The 16,142-nt window shown below is 40.3% G+C and overlaps 1 protein-coding gene across 1 annotated transcript in view; it reads left to right on the top strand.

Moving 5' to 3' along the window:
• Positions 1 to 16,142, top strand: part of LOC149316943 (unconventional myosin-X) — a 199,075-nt gene that overhangs the window by 86,482 nt on the left and 96,451 nt on the right. The window contains exons 3-4 of the mRNA XM_089516575.1: positions 116 to 274; positions 12,318 to 12,505. Coding sequence (XP_089372701.1) covers positions 116 to 274; positions 12,318 to 12,505 — 347 coding nt within the window. The remainder of the gene's footprint in view (positions 1 to 115; positions 275 to 12,317; positions 12,506 to 16,142) is intronic.

Below are 16,142 nucleotides of genomic sequence, written 5' to 3'. Positions count from 1 at the left end.
TATATTGTTTATCAAATTCGGTATGATACTGCTTTTTATAGCAAAAATGTAAAATACAGTATATAATTTTTAAAGGAGCACCCATTTTTATTAGAACTTTGTTTTTCTTTTCCAGGTATATACTTACAAACAGAGATCAATTACACACCAAAAAGTAACAGCTATGCAGGCTACAAGCACAGAAGGCCTGGAAGACATGGCAGCACTGATAGACCTCCATGAGGGTGCCATAATGCACAACCTATTCCAGCGTTATCAGCAAAACAAAATTTATGTAAGTTTGGCCCAAACAATAACATTTTGGAAATATTGTGGTGTAAGGAATTAATGTTTTGCATGGCTGACATTTTCTACAGATTTGGACATTTCCCCTCTTGAAAGAAGCTTACATTGTCTCTGCTGAAGTTGGAAAGAGGTTAGCAATAGGCTAATTCTTGTATGCCCAAAAATTGACCTAAAATCCTGGGTCAACTTATATACAGGTCGTTACAGTAATAGTGCTTAAAATGGTCCTGGAAGAAGCACCACTCCATGTGCCTTGGCAGTGATTTCAGAAAGAGATGCCAGCAGTGTGTGTGTGAAATAAGTGATTCCCTTCCCAATCTGATATTAAAGCCTTCTTTCCCCACCAATCCCCACATTTAAATCCACTTCTCTCCCTTCCTCATCTAATGTTAAAGGTTTCTCCTCTAGCACCAGGGAAGTGGTGGTGGGTGATTGGGAGAGGTCCAGGGAAGGAGAAAGAGGCATGGAAGTGGTGTTTTCCCCCTTTAGATCCTTTGTTATAGCCCTCTAAGTTTTACTCTCGACTTATCCATGAGTCATATCAAAATCCATGATTTTGACCCTAAAACCTTACTTTGACATATACATGAGGTTGACTTGTATATGAGTATATATGGTAGGTCCTATTGATTTTAATGGGTCCAATCCAGATATAAATAATACTGAATTTAACCCCCTAGATTGCAAAAAGCAGAATGATTGCCTCAAAAGTTGTACATAAGATGCATGATGTGATTCCAGGAAGTGTGTTTAGCCCACCTTCAAGCCACATGTTGTGACATAGTCCTGCTGGAGCTCGGTGAGCCCCTGTGATTGGCATCTAAGTTTGTATTGAGTCAACAATGATTAATGAAACCCTTGGGGGGGGGGGAATTACCAGAACATTCCATAACAATTTAGTCTTAGCCTCAGCTGCATAACTTTATGTTTGGGACTCCAGGGACATGGAATGATACAACAAAGGCCATAGCAGTTTGAAAGGCTGCTGAAGAAAATACTGCATTCAGCAAGTTTTGTGGTTCATGGCCATTGCTATTTGTGGTTCTTTGATTCAGGAATTTGGGGCCTGGGCAGGTAATGGAGGACAGATGGCTTTGATGCAGATAACAGCATATAATTTAATGCATCTTTAAACTGCTGGAAGAGAGAGATGCCTATCTGAATGATGTTCTTATGGAAGCAGTAAAGTAGTGATTTTAATCTATAATATGCAGTTCTTGGCATTTATACTTAGAAATAACCTTTACTGCTTTGGACTTACTTCTGAGGAATAACGTATACCATTGTTGCCCAATTGTCTCTTTTGTCTAAGCACTGCAATATGGCTTTTGCATATCATGTCATTGGTACCTATACATTCGACACACTGAAGGAATAGTAGAAACTGATCCTTTGGTGAGATATACAGAAAATTGATCTGAACTTGTATTTTTTTTCCTGTGTGGTCTCTGTTGTTCATACATATGGAATTCTTGGCCCCTGTGCAGACCATCTTTGGAAACTTCAGGGGTTAGATGAGAAAACTTGGAAGTTGCCAAAGATGGTCTGTGCAGGCACAGAGAATCCTATATGTGTGTGTTGACAGGTGACCACTCAAAGAACCAATTACATGTAAGCAACCTGCTTTTATAAAATGCTGTCCAAAGTTACATGGATGTGGGATGTACTTATATTGAACCCAAGGTTGGCAGAAACACAGAACAGTCCAAAATAAAGTTTACTAAAGTCAAGCTTTTCTGGGTGTAAAAGTTATGTCAGTCATCTTTCTGTCCTCCTCTTCCTCCTCATTTTATTCCTGTATTTTCGCCAGTAGTAGACCCATTAGGATGAAAGGAATTTGCTAGTTACCACTTATACAAATCCCATTGATTTCCATGGGACTGCTGTAGTTCAGACTACCCATCATTTCCCCATAAATCAAAATCCTTTTATTTTTATTGTATTTCAATCTGTCCTACACTATTCACTCATAAACTAGGCTTCTGGAATGAGAATACTTTTGCCCAGAGGATCAGCGTCAGGGCTTTCATGTTGGGGAACATCCACATGTAGCTATAAAGGGGAATCCCAAGAATAAAAAGTTTGACTACCACTGCTCTGTAGTAAAAACTGGTAACCAAAGGTTTGGTTGTTATTTCTGATTGATATATAAATGTTAGCTTTCCATATCTCTGCAGTTCCTTACAATAAATATCTCTTCTCAGTGATATAGGATAGAATCTTCTGTGGAATTTTTCCATTACTAACTTTTTCCATTTACTTTTTAATTTTTTAAAAACATTCTTTTTCTGAAAACTATGTAGCAATATAATGAATGAACTTTGTAATTCATATTTGGCAACTGGCGTGAATGCTATATTAGCAAAGGCTGCATTCAGATTAGTAACCTACAACCAATATTTTACAAATACTGATTTTAGATTTTACTAATCTAACATTCTAATACTAATCTAACATACTAATCTGACATCCACAAACCTCTTCGTTTTATGCAGGGCCCAACTCACTAATATTTCCTCTGATTGACTGGGAGGGTCTGCTGTCTCCTCTGCAACAAGAGCTCATCCCATCTAGCAGGGATGCACACTTAGATATAATAATATATAATATAGATTTATTTGTATCCCGCCCAATCACGGGAAATCCGGGCGGTTAACAACAGTAAAAAAGACACAAAAAATTACAATAAGATATAAATTAACCCCTTCCCAATCCCCTAACCAATACAAAACATCAAAAACAATAAACAATATAAATAAGGTAGCAATCAAATAAAAAACATAAACATTACAATCAAATAGAGTTCATAAAAAATCCCTTTCCCGACCTCTCGATGCAAATTCAAATCAAAACAATATTATACGAATTAAATGCAAAACATAACATAATACCCAGGAAAAAAAATATAGGAATACAATATATCATAATCTAAATACCTTAGCAACAGTATAAAATACAATTTGTCCCAATTTCATTAAAAAAAACAACTATAACAAATTCAGAATTCATAAAAGGAGCCCAGGTGGAATAGGGTGCAAAAGCCCAGGTGGAACACACCAGTCTCTGAGCCTGCCAAAGTCCGCTGTGGGTATGCTCCCAGGGGGCCAAGGCAGGGCAGGGGAGGCTGTTCCACAGTCTACTCCTCTGAGGACGCTGCTGGGTTTGATGAGTTTACTCTTAGTTTAAAGGGTACTGAAATTCTGTTACAACTTTATATGCTTGTTTTTATTTAGTTTGAGATAATAACCTAATTTGAACTTTGACATCATGTATCTGTTGAGCCTTCCAGATTTTTGTTTCAGGCCCAGCTTCATTTGTATTGTGAAATATTATGGCACACTGGATTCCACCTTCAGATAATGAAATTTGTATCTTCATTACCCTTTTGTATGATATCCTCAAAGTTGCACTGCAAAATTGCATTCATGTGCTAGCTTTCAACATATTCTGGTGGTGTCTTGACCAAGCATGACCAAACGAGACTGTCATTTAAGATACCAGTAGTTCATCTGGAACAGTGCAAAAGAAATACAGTAAAATGGCCTGTTAAAGGCTATAATTTCCAAGCATTCAAAAGCCCAGATCCAAAATTAGATGTGCCTGTGGTGTGGTGGTTATGTGTCTTGTTTTATCAAAGGGATGGGAGTATGTCCCTAAGCTCTGTAGAAATGATCCTTTCCTGGGACAGTTTGAGCTTACATGGAAAGTTTTTGGGAAGAGACCTTAAAGCCACATAAGTAAATATGTGATGTACGTAAAGGCAAGGAAACTGAAATTATGGTGTTGGAGTTGGCTTTGACTAGATTTGCCTCCCACACATCTCAGACAGTGAACTTCTGGCAAATATAAGCTGAAAAGAGGTCAAACGAGAATGAAAGGGAGCTATTTAAGAAGGGTGAGTGAGAGCTAAAAATAAAACCATTAAATAAATATGTAAACTCACACATGATTCAGTACTAAAAGCATTCCCATTAACACATGTGCTCTTTTAAGCATAACGAAGAAATTTGTTCAGTGGTTTTTTTTCCTTCCAGTATGTGCTCTGAAGTATTCAAATCTTCTTTTGCTTCTGGGTACACTTCAAGGGGTTTGTAAGGCACACAGTAATGATTCACTTACCAGGGAGGACTTATTCTTCTCAGTCAGTATTAATATTATAAGACAGCTTTCTCTTGTTCATGACATTAGCTAAGTGTCATTTTGTGATAGGTGGATGGAAGGGTTTTGAATAATTAAAGTCTTCCCTGTCTCTGACAGCAAACCAGACCTCTACTTCTTTTCATACCTATATCATTCTGTTGAGTCAGCTGAATTAACAAGTTTCTTAGGCAGGTTACAGACCACCAAAAAGCGGTGGCCTGTACCCGCTCCTTTCCCCAGGGTATCGGGGCCTCAGCGGCTAGACCGGCAGCCGCTGAGGCCCCGATCCTCCACTTTCCAGGCCGTGAGGAAGCGGCAAAAGGCCGCTTCTCCGCAGCCTGGAAAGGGGTCTCCTTGGGGCTTCAAGCCCCAAGGACACACCGCGGCGGCATGGAGGAGGAGAAAGGGGCCGCTTGGCCCCTTCTCCTTTGGTCTGCTGGGTGCAGCCGTGTGAAGGCTGCGCCCAGTGGACCAAACCAGGAAGGAGCTCCAAAACAGAGCTCCTTCCTGCTCCGCGCTAAGGGGGCACTAAGTGCCCTGGCACGGAGCGAGGACGTCATGTCCACGCTGCCCCGTATAGAGGCGGCGCGGTCATGACGTCATCATGGCGGCAGCCGTGTGGAACAGCTGCCGCCATTTTGTGCGCGCAGAGCGCGCACTAGGGTTAGGAGGTCACCTAACCCTAGTATGCGCTCTGCGCGTACTTTCTGGCCCGTTTGTAACGGGCCTAAGCAACTAAATGATTTGAACATTGACAGTATATTCTTGTCTCTTAAGATGTATCCTAAGAACACATCTAAGGGAACTACCTGCTAAACACACTTCTATTTGCTCTAGGTTCAGTCTCCCTTATCCAGATTTCCAAAATCTGACAAAACATGTTTCATGGATGACCAAGATAGTGGCACCTTAGCTTTCTGATGATTCAGTGTACACACAATTATTGAAAGTATTGTATAAAATTACCTTCAGGCTATGTACATAAGGTGTTTATGAAACATAAATGAATTTCGTATTAAGACTTGGGTCCTATTGCCAGGATATCTTATTATATATGCGTATGGAAATACAGATATTCCAACATCGAGCCACCCCCTCCCCAATCCGAAATACTTCTGATCTCAATCATTTTGGATAAGGGAGACTCAACCTATAGGTTCTTTGCTTTGCTTGGTAAATTTGCCCATTTGCCAGGGAGAACAGTGGCTAAGGGAAGGGGAAACAAGTTGTGAGAAAAGGTAGGAAGTGGAAGGCACAGGAAGGGAACGTGAAACACCAAAGAGATGATAGGAATTGACAGAAAGAGAGAAAGGAGATGCAGGGGCTCAAATTAAAGGCAACAGAGGCCAAAGGTAAAAAGCAAATATTGGCATTCTTGGATGTCTTAGTCATCCGCAAACCGAACCAACGTTTGGGTCAAACAGTATACAGAAAACCCACACATACAGACCAATACCTGCACAAGAACTCCAACCATCACCCAGGACAAAAAAGAAGCCCAATCAAAACACTGGTAGACTGAGCAAAATACATCTGTGAACCCCACTTCTTAGAAGATGAACTGAAGCACTTGGACTGGGCTCTACAGGCTAATGGTTATTCCAGCTCAGACATCAGAAGGGCTGTCAGGCCCAGGAAAACCCAGAGGAGTGAAGACAAGCAGCCACCCAAAGGGAAGGTATTTCTACCATACAGCAGATAATGATCACCAATTAGCAGGCACTAATCCTCTTTTGCATTAACCTCCCAGCCTGAGGCCTGCCATCAGCACAGAACAATACACATGCAAATCACTCCTGCATTCCCAGGCTCACACAGTATATATATACCCACTTTTTCCAGGCAAGCATTCTCTGAAGATGCCAGCCACAGATGCTGGTGAAACGTCAGGAAGAAAATTTTCTAGAACATAGCCGCATAGCCCAAAAAACCCAGAAAAAACTATAAATGTTGGCAGTGCCTGCTAGAAACAGGATCACATTGACCTGGTTGGGTCTACCGTTAGGTACAGTGAGATGACCCCTCTCAGACAGCAGGTGCTCAGACGGTTGTTCATCCAGTTGTTCTCCTCTGTTGAATGTAGGAGATGCATGTTATAAAGCCTGTTCCAGGTCCCCTATACTCACCTGTTGCCTCAGATAGGGTTGAGGGGTGGTGGATTATGATTCAGCTGTCATTCTAGTTTGCAACTGTACATGGAATGGGGAAGAGGTCCTATCTTGCCCTCATCTTAGGCAGCAAAAAATGTTGCACTGGGCCTGTACATTAAAGATGGCACTCATCAGCTCAGTTAGATTAAGGCCATGGTTGTGGCCACCTTTCCTTCCTTTTCCTCCTCCCATCTTGTGGTTAACTTTCTGTTCACTGACAATTTTATTTAAACATTTTAGGAAGAAGGTTTAATATATTCTGGTTTAATATCACAAAAACTACTGTGGAATTTAAATTAAACTTGCAACATTCAAGTAATGTATTGAATAGTTTTCATCAGATTTAATTGGGTCTGCAACTGCTTTATTTCATCGTTTTGGTTCAGTAAGCTCTTTTAATAACACTTGATCCATCTAATTATAGCATACTTTTCTGTCTAGCTTTATTCTCAAGAGATCCCTCAGGGAGCTAATAGCTGCACATTAATGATCAATGAAACAATGAATTATTTTGCTCTTTCTTGGATTCTAGCCAGATACCAGAAATAGTTTGGAAATTCAGGTCAATAGGTCTGTTTCCCTAATCTGTTACATTTTTATGTAGTGTCCAAGTTCTAGATATTGAACTAACAGTCTAGCTGGTAAGGGTTTTAGCTATGCCATTGCTTCTTAAACTATCTGATATGAGAGACTGGAGGTTTTTTCCTGCATGTGTCAGGGGCTAGTACCATATTTGTGCCCACTGGCTACAATTATATATTTATTTCCTTTAAACTGTCCAGGGACAATTATGGTCCACAGACCATAACACTTAGTAGCACTAAACGAAATTATAGTGAGGTCATGTCCTCCTTTTTCTTACCTCCTTCTCAGTCCCAGTTTAGGGGAACCTGCAAATTTCACACAGTTAAAAAACAAACACTAAATGCCTTTTCTCCCCAAAAAACAGGTCAAATGCCTACTATTTATTTATTTTTATACATTACACTTTTAGACGGACCAACAACCAAAGTTTTCTAGGTGGTGTATAGGTAAATCAAAAACACAAAAAATAACAGGTTTTTTTTAAAGCACATAATAAAATCAGCAGGAAAGAGTGAGAACAATGCAGTGCATAATCATAGAATCATAGATTTGGAAAAGACCACAAGGGCCATCCAGTCCAACCCCCTGCCATGCAAGAACTCTCAGTCAAAGCATCCCCGACAGATGGTCATCCAGCCTCTGTTTAAAGACCTCCAAGGAGGGAGATTCCACTACACTCCAAGAGAGTGTGTTCCGCTGTCAAACAGCCCTTACTGTCTGGAAGTTCCTCCTAATGTTGAGGTGGAATCTCTTTTCCTGTAGCTTGCATCCATTGCTCCGGGTCCTAGTCTCTGGAGCAGCAGAAAACAAGCTTGCTCCCTCCTCAATATGACATCCCTTCTAATATTTAAACAGGGCTATCATATCACCTCTTAACCTTCTGTTCTCCAGACAAAATATCCCCAGGTTCCTAAGTCTTTCCTCATAGGACATGGTTTCCAGACCTGTCACCATTTTAGTCACCCTCCTTTGGACACGCTCTAGTTTCTCAATGTCCTTTTTGAATTGTGGTGCCCAGAACTGGACACAATATTCCAGGTGGGGCCTGACCAGAGCAGAATAGAGTGGCACTATTACTTCTCTTGATCTAGACACTATACTTTTATTGATGCAACCTAAAATTGCATTGGCCTTAAAACCACAGTGAAACTAGAAGATGCTGCAAAAACCTAACAGGAACAAGCGAAGAGGTGCTCTCGGAGCTCATACAACCTCTTAGGGCTAGCCCTCATTTACTCTCTTAGAATGTCCTTTTTCTTACCAGAAAGGGTGCATCTTCTCTCCTACAAGCCTTATGAAATCACAATTCCCTTCTAAATATACTAGAAGTTTTTATTGTGGAGGTGAAAATGTCTTTACGTGACATCTAAAGGTTGATAACTTTTTTATTGCCATGCTTGAGAGTCAGGTGATTAAATGAAACTTACAGAACTCCTGTTGTGGGGCATTTTTTCTCTCTTGTTAACTACCAAAGTAATTAAATAGTAACAGCTACTCTGCAAAAGAAGTAAAGTCATCCCTTAATGCAATGTAATGGAATTATACCATTGTTGCAGGTATAGAAATTAATTACACATAACTAGTTGTTTGAAGCTAGTTACTTACAAACTTCAATCTGGATTCCCTGTAATCTTTATTCAGACATTCTTCCCTGTGTGTGTGTGTGCGCGCGCACACGCACACACTAACTCCCGCTTGGCCTTTTGCTGAGGCGTGCCTTTGCAACCAGCTGCAGGCTGGCGTGATGGGAAAGAAAACACATTCCTTTTTGAGCAAAATTAAATTATCTTATGTTTGTTTTTCAGAAGAAGTTTTTAAATATGTTCTATGTGCTGTATTGTACAGTAATGTTCAGTGAGCTTGTGTGAACATAAAGTGTGATTACAGGGTTTGACATTTCCATAACAGAAATGATATGACTAGGGTGGAAGATTTTTTGGAACACATAATCACATTGACATGTTAAACCGTTGCTTTTAAGAAAGATGTTTGGCCTCCAATGATTAACGTATAATTTAGGAAGAGAACTGGACTCAGTCCCTTTCAAATTAGCATGCAACAAGCTGAAGTGCAGGCCATTCTTACCACAACTTTGGTATGTCATGGCTTCTAGCAGTGTATGTGCCCATAAATTATGCCTGTCTTTAGGATAAGACTAAAAAAAGCAGCAAGCCAAACTGTACAGCTGCCTCCTGTCCTCTTTTGTGCTGACTTCTGTTCATTTGTTGACCTACTTGGCACACATAATGAAGCCAAGGGAAAACAAATTAGTACAATGAGCTTATGATAAGGGGTCCAGATGAGAAGGAAAGAGGACACTGGGACTCTAGGTACAGTAGGCCAGAGCTGCTTAAACTAGGACCAGCTGTAGGGCCAGAGACTGACAGCATATTTGTGTCCAATGGCTACACTCATTTCTTTCCTGGAAACTATCCATGATCATGACACATGAATAAGCACTGATCCATGGACCATCTACTTTGAGTAGCGTTACAGGCAACATTGCAAGAGAGGATTATTTATCAGTGGCAATTAGTTGCAAAGATTGGCTAGAAATAAGTAACCTTCCATGTGCAGAGGCAATTCCCAAGTGCTAAGGAGTAAGCACCATAGCGTATCTGTTACTTCCAGGTCTTATTTTGTGAGTTTCCTGGGGAATCACTTTTAAAAGTGCAGCACCTAGTGTGATTGCTGTTCCTTTCTACCCTACCCATCATGTCCTTTCCACCCCCCCTCCTCCAAGTCTCAAAAATAGTTTGTCACATTATATATGTATACATATGTGCACTGGACGGTAGAAAGCCTTCTGTTATAAAAAGGTGAATGGTTCTTGGGATTTTGGCCAAGCCTCTAGTCTTGAGGATTCATTGCTCAGATCCAAGTGTGGCACTGATCCAAGTGTGGTCTTTGAAACCTGGACTTTTAATGGTAGATGCCAATATTTAAATAAACCTCTTACCACCATCTACAGTGTTTCAAACTTGCAGTCCCATAGTGTTTTCAACACATATGGCAAAGACTGACTTCATGCTTATTTGAAATGGAACTTCTAAAGAGTTTCCAAAGTGGGAGGGTTGTAATATGATATGCAGAATCTTCTAAAAAACTAAAGCCAAGGAAAAGAGCTTCAAATAACATCTTTCTTCATTTTCAGCAAACCTTCCTGAATGACTAAATGGGGTTGGCAAACATGCAACACTTTTAACGTTTCTCTGATTTATAGTGACTCTAAGGCAAATTTAACATGGTGTTTTCTTGACAAGATTTGTCCATAAGGGGGGTTTCCCTTGCCTTCTCTTTTCTGAGAGTGTGTGACTTACCCAGTGTCACCCAGCAGGTTTTCATTGCTCAGTGGGAGATTCAATCCTGGTCTCCAGAGTCATAGTCCAGTGTTAAATGCTGGCTATTTTAAGCAACTCGGAGGGATTGTTGTTTCCAATTTATGGCAATCCTAAAATGAATCTAGGGTTTTCTTGACACGATTTGTTCATAGGGGCTTTCCTTTGCCTTCCTCTGAGCTGAGAGAGTGTGACTTGCCTCAAGGTCATCCAGTAGGTTTTCATGACTCAGCAGAGATTCAACCCTGATTTCCAGAGGCATAATCCAGTGCTCATACCACTACATCACACTGGGCTATCCAGACTGTGGGTATGTATTAATAGTCAGTGCCAATACTGACAGTTTGAGGGGACTATTCACTCTTTTGTTGCAGAAAAAGAAAATGTACATATTTGGTTTTTTTTCTCAGAAGCTGGATTAATTCAACCCCAAACACTTAATTTTGGAGGACATATTTCAGGAGCAAGCATCTTCCGAAGTAGTCTGAAATTTGGAGATCCATACTGTCAGAAATAATACTACCATAAATAAATAAATACATCCTAATGTCTTTTCTCATAGTCCTGCCATAGATACCAGCAGTTCATAATAAGGCAGAGGTGGAATTGAGGTCAATAGAGTTCTCTGTTTTTGTGTCTTCATCAAAATGGCTGGCAAAAACACAGAAGTGTGACCCTAAACCAAAAAGAAATGTTGCAAAACAGAAAAATCTAGGGGGGGGGGGGGAGAGAAAGAGCAAATGCTTCAAAAGATGGCTCAGTTTTATTAAGAACAAAATAGAAGAAAGAGGTGGATTAAAAATGTTGCCAATCAATTAGGCAGGCAGGAATAGTAGGATCTGTGTACAGAGCCCAAAGATAGAGTATAATGGTACTCAAACCAATACAAACAAATGCTAATAAAACCAATATGTACTAGGCTGAAAAACTATAAATCCCAACCAATGAACAAAGTGAAGGGAGATGTTTAACATACAAAATGCAGGTTCAAGTAAAGTATTCAACAGCTCCAAAAAGACAAATGGGAGGGGTTACAGTACAAGCCCATTACAAGTATAAAATCGATAAAAATAGAAATAGGACCAAACACGTTTCGACATCAAGTCTTCTTCAGTTGTCTAAAAAATGCTGGGGGAAAAATAATATCAGTGATTTATCAAAGAAATATAATGGAGACCATATTATAGATGAATCATATTACAAATACCTTTTTGTTGACATGAGCATTTCTGTCTTGTTTGAATTAAACTTCTATTAGCATACCTTCATTTGGTCCATTAATGACAGCAGGCACTGACTTAGCAGTCAAACAGCTTCCTTGGAGCTTCATGGTAACACTGGACCTCAAAACTCTGGAAACCTCTCCCAGTGGTTTCACATTATTTTAAACAGCATGAGGAGCAAAACCTGACTACCTGGAGCTGGGAGGTTTCCACATGCTACAGAACTTCCCCTAGAAAATGAGTATTAGAAAGTGGATTATGTCTTAACTCTGAATGTTCAGTTTGTAGCCTGAGGATGCAAGCCAATACACACTTAACCTGAAGGCAAATCACATTCAGTTTACTGAAACCTATTGCTGAGTGTGTTCATAGGATTCCCCTTTTATTAAGTAATATAGTGTGCAAATAATTTCCCTTGGGGGACCTTTAGTTACAAGCTGAACAGTCCCATAATGTTCTGTCACCCCAGAACACCCCGCAGTTTTGGACAGTATTTATGTGCTAGAATATGCTGTATCTTGTCAAAGACATTGTTAAACTAAGAATCAAATGCCTTTTACCTGCATGTACAATCCTATGTTATTTTTTTCCTCCAGACTTACATTGGTTCTATAGTTGCCTCAGTAAACCCGTATAAGACCATCCCAGGCCTATACGATCGCACCACAGTGGAGGAATATAGCCGACACCACCTGGGAGAAATTTCACCTCATATTTTTGCTGTTGCCAATGAGTGCTACCGCTGCCTATGGAAACGTCATGACAACCAGTGTGTTCTCATCAGGTACCTGAATGCTGTTTTAATTATTCCAGACTTTTTCTTGAATATGAAGTTTGTAGTAGGGGTTGGGGCAATACAAATTGGCACTTGGATAAGGGGAAAAGTGCAGAGGAGGGGTTTTAATCCTTTCCCCTGTAACAGTGAATTGTAAGATATGTGGTTATGTAACCATGATCTTAATCTCTTCTTGAATGACAGTTATTTCAATTCATATATATCCTGTGGTCATATAATCTGTCTAGCTGTCTGTCTGCACATACTTTGTGGCTTATTCACTTAGACCTCATTTCACTCTGAACAATGATTTTCCCACTGGGTTATGTCTTGCTGGGCTGCAAATTAATTTGTCACCACTAGTCTTGAATGAGCAATTCCATCCAAAAATGGGGGAAAGAGACCTTTAGAAAGTTCATAAATAAAAAGAGGAACAATTAAAGCTCTTGCATCTGCTGGTTGATTGAGTCTGCTGGTCGGAACTTGATTGTTTTCTCGGTTGTTTCTCTGAACTGTTCTTCCATTTAATGAGGCTAAAATGATTTCTGAGTCCATCTCTGATGTTTAGTGGTATTCTGAGTGGTACTGCTTCAGTGACTGTGTACTGATAGTGATCAGTACTAATGCTGCACAACACTTTTCAAAATGAAGATGGCATTTTCACCTTTTCTTATATCCACCTCAAGCAAGTAGCAAGATCTGGCAATTGTCTGAGTAGAGTAGAGACAATACTAATATTATGAAGTATTATTTTTCACACTATTGCTAATAACAATATTATGTGATATGCACTAAACTTAGACATAATAAGGCACCTTCCCTCCAAATCTGCAGTTTAGAAGCTGCTTTGCATATCAAAATTCTTCTTTTAAAAAAAAAGAAATAACCTTCCAAGGAAGATTCAGTCCTGAAACAGATGGCACGGATGGAGCGGTCTTGGGCCAATCTGGTGCTGTTTGCACCAGGACCATGGCAACTGCATGTGCCTAGTTCCAATCCAAGCTGCCACAACGATCCTGAACTGGGCTACCAGAAGGAGTGGATTCTGTCCACTTTTTCTTGGCCCAGTTCTTATGCAATGGCATGGCATTGTCATGGCTTCAGGCCATGTTCGGGGCATATATCATCTAAACACAGTGCCTCCAACGCAGCCTGAAGCCATGTCATTTTGCCATGTGTTTCGGACCTCAGAAGAGTACATTCATTGGACTCACAAAGTACAGATAGACTGCAGTTTCAGGCTGCGCTTAGGAGACTGCATCTTTGGCAGTCATCTTGTTTGCAAGTGAAAAAAGATGCCTGCTAATGAGAAGGCTCACCTGGACCTTTCCAGTTCAATGTGTGCAAGGACTTTTGTTTGTTTGATGGATGACCAGTAAACTTAAATGATCTAGAAAATGTTTAAACACAAGAGCAGTTAAATCGCATAATTGTGCTGCACAAGTAGATTAGCTACTAGCATGAAACTTGTGTTGTATTGATTAACATGTGAGTACATGTGATGGGAAATCATGAGTAGTCTGATATTTCTAAAGCTCGTATACCTCCAGCAGAAGTTGTTAATGTTTCAGAGAGCCTTACCTGGTCCTGGGTTTCACTTCATCTCTTTTCTGACCCATTCATTAAAGTTCCTTTTGTTAAGTAGGCAGAGATCCAGACTTTCCATCTCTCCTCTCTCCCTCCCTACCTTCACTTGACACCACTTACCTGACTACTGTGTAAGAAAGTGCTCACTGTACAGGACAGCCAGTGGTGCTTTACACATAGGACAAACAAGCAGGCAGCAGCAGTATTCATGGTATTTTCACAGCAAGGTAAGGTGAAGAGGGGAAAGACAAGGCAGAAGGGTAAGCAGCAATAAAGGGGGTGGAATTTTTCCTCTTGTTTCAGATAGCAGTAAAACATGTGGCTTTTAAGCTCCTCTGTTCTTTTGGGGAGAGCTGACGGCTAAAAGTTGGTGGCTCTATGGTGTTTCTCACAGCTTTGTCTACTTCTCTGACAAAAGACCTTATATGTGTCATAGCACAAAAACATCCGTTAGGCCAGTGCTAAAGCAGGAGCAGTATAGTGTAAACTCAGCTTTAGTGCTTGCCATTCTTCTCCCTAGAAACTAATTTATCCCTCTTCTTTCACCGAAAAGGTTTCCCTCCCAAACTACTAAATGCCAGTCCCTTTGTTAAACTGTGTTGTCTAATTACAGAGTGTTGGAAATTTTATTGTCCGAAAGTTTCAACTACATATTATGAGCCAGAGTATGATTCCAAACTATCATTCTAAAGTATTTGGGGGAAAGAACAGTTTGTAGAGGAGATCCAGTAAACTGGAGAGGGCATATTTCACCCTCCATTGTGCTTCCAGTACTGTATTTGGGACTAGGATTTGATGATGAGACCTGATAATCTATACTCTACTTCAGTGATGGCGAACCTATGGCACATGTGCCAGAGGTGGCACTCAGAGCCCTCTCTGTGGGCACACATGCTGTCACCCTAGCACAGAGTTTGCCAGAGTTTCCTACTAGAAAGCCAGAGGGACGTGGCACTTTGCAATAAATAAGTGGGGTCTGGGTTGCAGTTTGGGCACTCGGTCTGTAAAAGGTTCACCATCACTGCGCTACTTCCTCTCTTAGATTTTTAGACTCACAGCTGGGCTTGGAGCAGGGCAGAAGCTCAGCAGTTCAGTAGCCTTAGCTATGTTCTTGTTGCCTCTACAAAGATTTGCTAGCATAATTTGACAGATTTATTGTAAAGTTTTGTTTCCAATTTTACATTTTTAAGACATGGATACTGTAATTCAAGTGCAAATAGTATGTATTCTACATCAGTAGAGAATGGTATATGCATGCTTAAATTGCAGAGTGTTTTTCAGTGGAATATGGGGAAACAGTTCCTGGGAAAGTAGAACTGGCCTTTTGATTCATGATATCTTACTGGAAAAAGTCACCCTTCCAGTGTACATGTACTGTGGTGAGTTTTCAGAAGCTGGCACTGGGAAGGATACAATAAAAAAGGGATGCACTCCTTCATAATTGTAGGATTTCTGGAAAGCCTTGTAAACATTGCTAGTTGTTTGTCTACATTAGCATTAGCTATACCACTTCATAGTGAAGTTAGCACTCTCTAATTGGTTTACAATGTGTAAGCCAATTGCCTCCAACAATCTGGGTACTTGTTTTACTTACTCTGTGTTATGTATTAGTTCTTATGGATTGAGAAAGAAGGTTTTCACCTCAAGAGACTGTAATACAATTTTTTTTCAAAATAAATAAAGTGCAATCATCAAACCAGATGAGTGAAAGCAAAGCAAGTTGCTACAGAGAATAGGCGTTACTATGAGTGGGATGGGTCCCTGCCAAAAAGACATGGGTGTGGGACAAGATCCTTGGATCTGTCAAATACATGCCGTTTCTCATAGCAGAGACGGCAGGAAATCCTTTCAACATTAGTCACGTTTTTGGCAATGTGTGATGAAAGCTGCAATGTTGTGTTAGCAGTGACTTATTTCATGCCAAATACAGTAGGAACTGCATGTCTGTCAGCATTCTCTCATCTCTGTCCAGTGACAGTTATAAAGTCAATTGATCATGGGTTGTATTCTTGGCTGTTAAGACTCCTGATGAAATAGACATCTTGGAGTGTTGTTAGTG

This window comes from Sceloporus occidentalis, unplaced genomic scaffold, assembly GCF_023333645.1.
Source record: "Sceloporus occidentalis isolate IW3139 unplaced genomic scaffold, rSceOcc1.0.p SCAF_3, whole genome shotgun sequence".
Taxonomy (NCBI): domain Eukaryota; kingdom Metazoa; phylum Chordata; class Lepidosauria; order Squamata; family Phrynosomatidae; genus Sceloporus; species Sceloporus occidentalis.
Note: the sequence above shows the minus strand (reverse complement) of the source record. Positions and strands in the feature narration are given on the sequence as shown.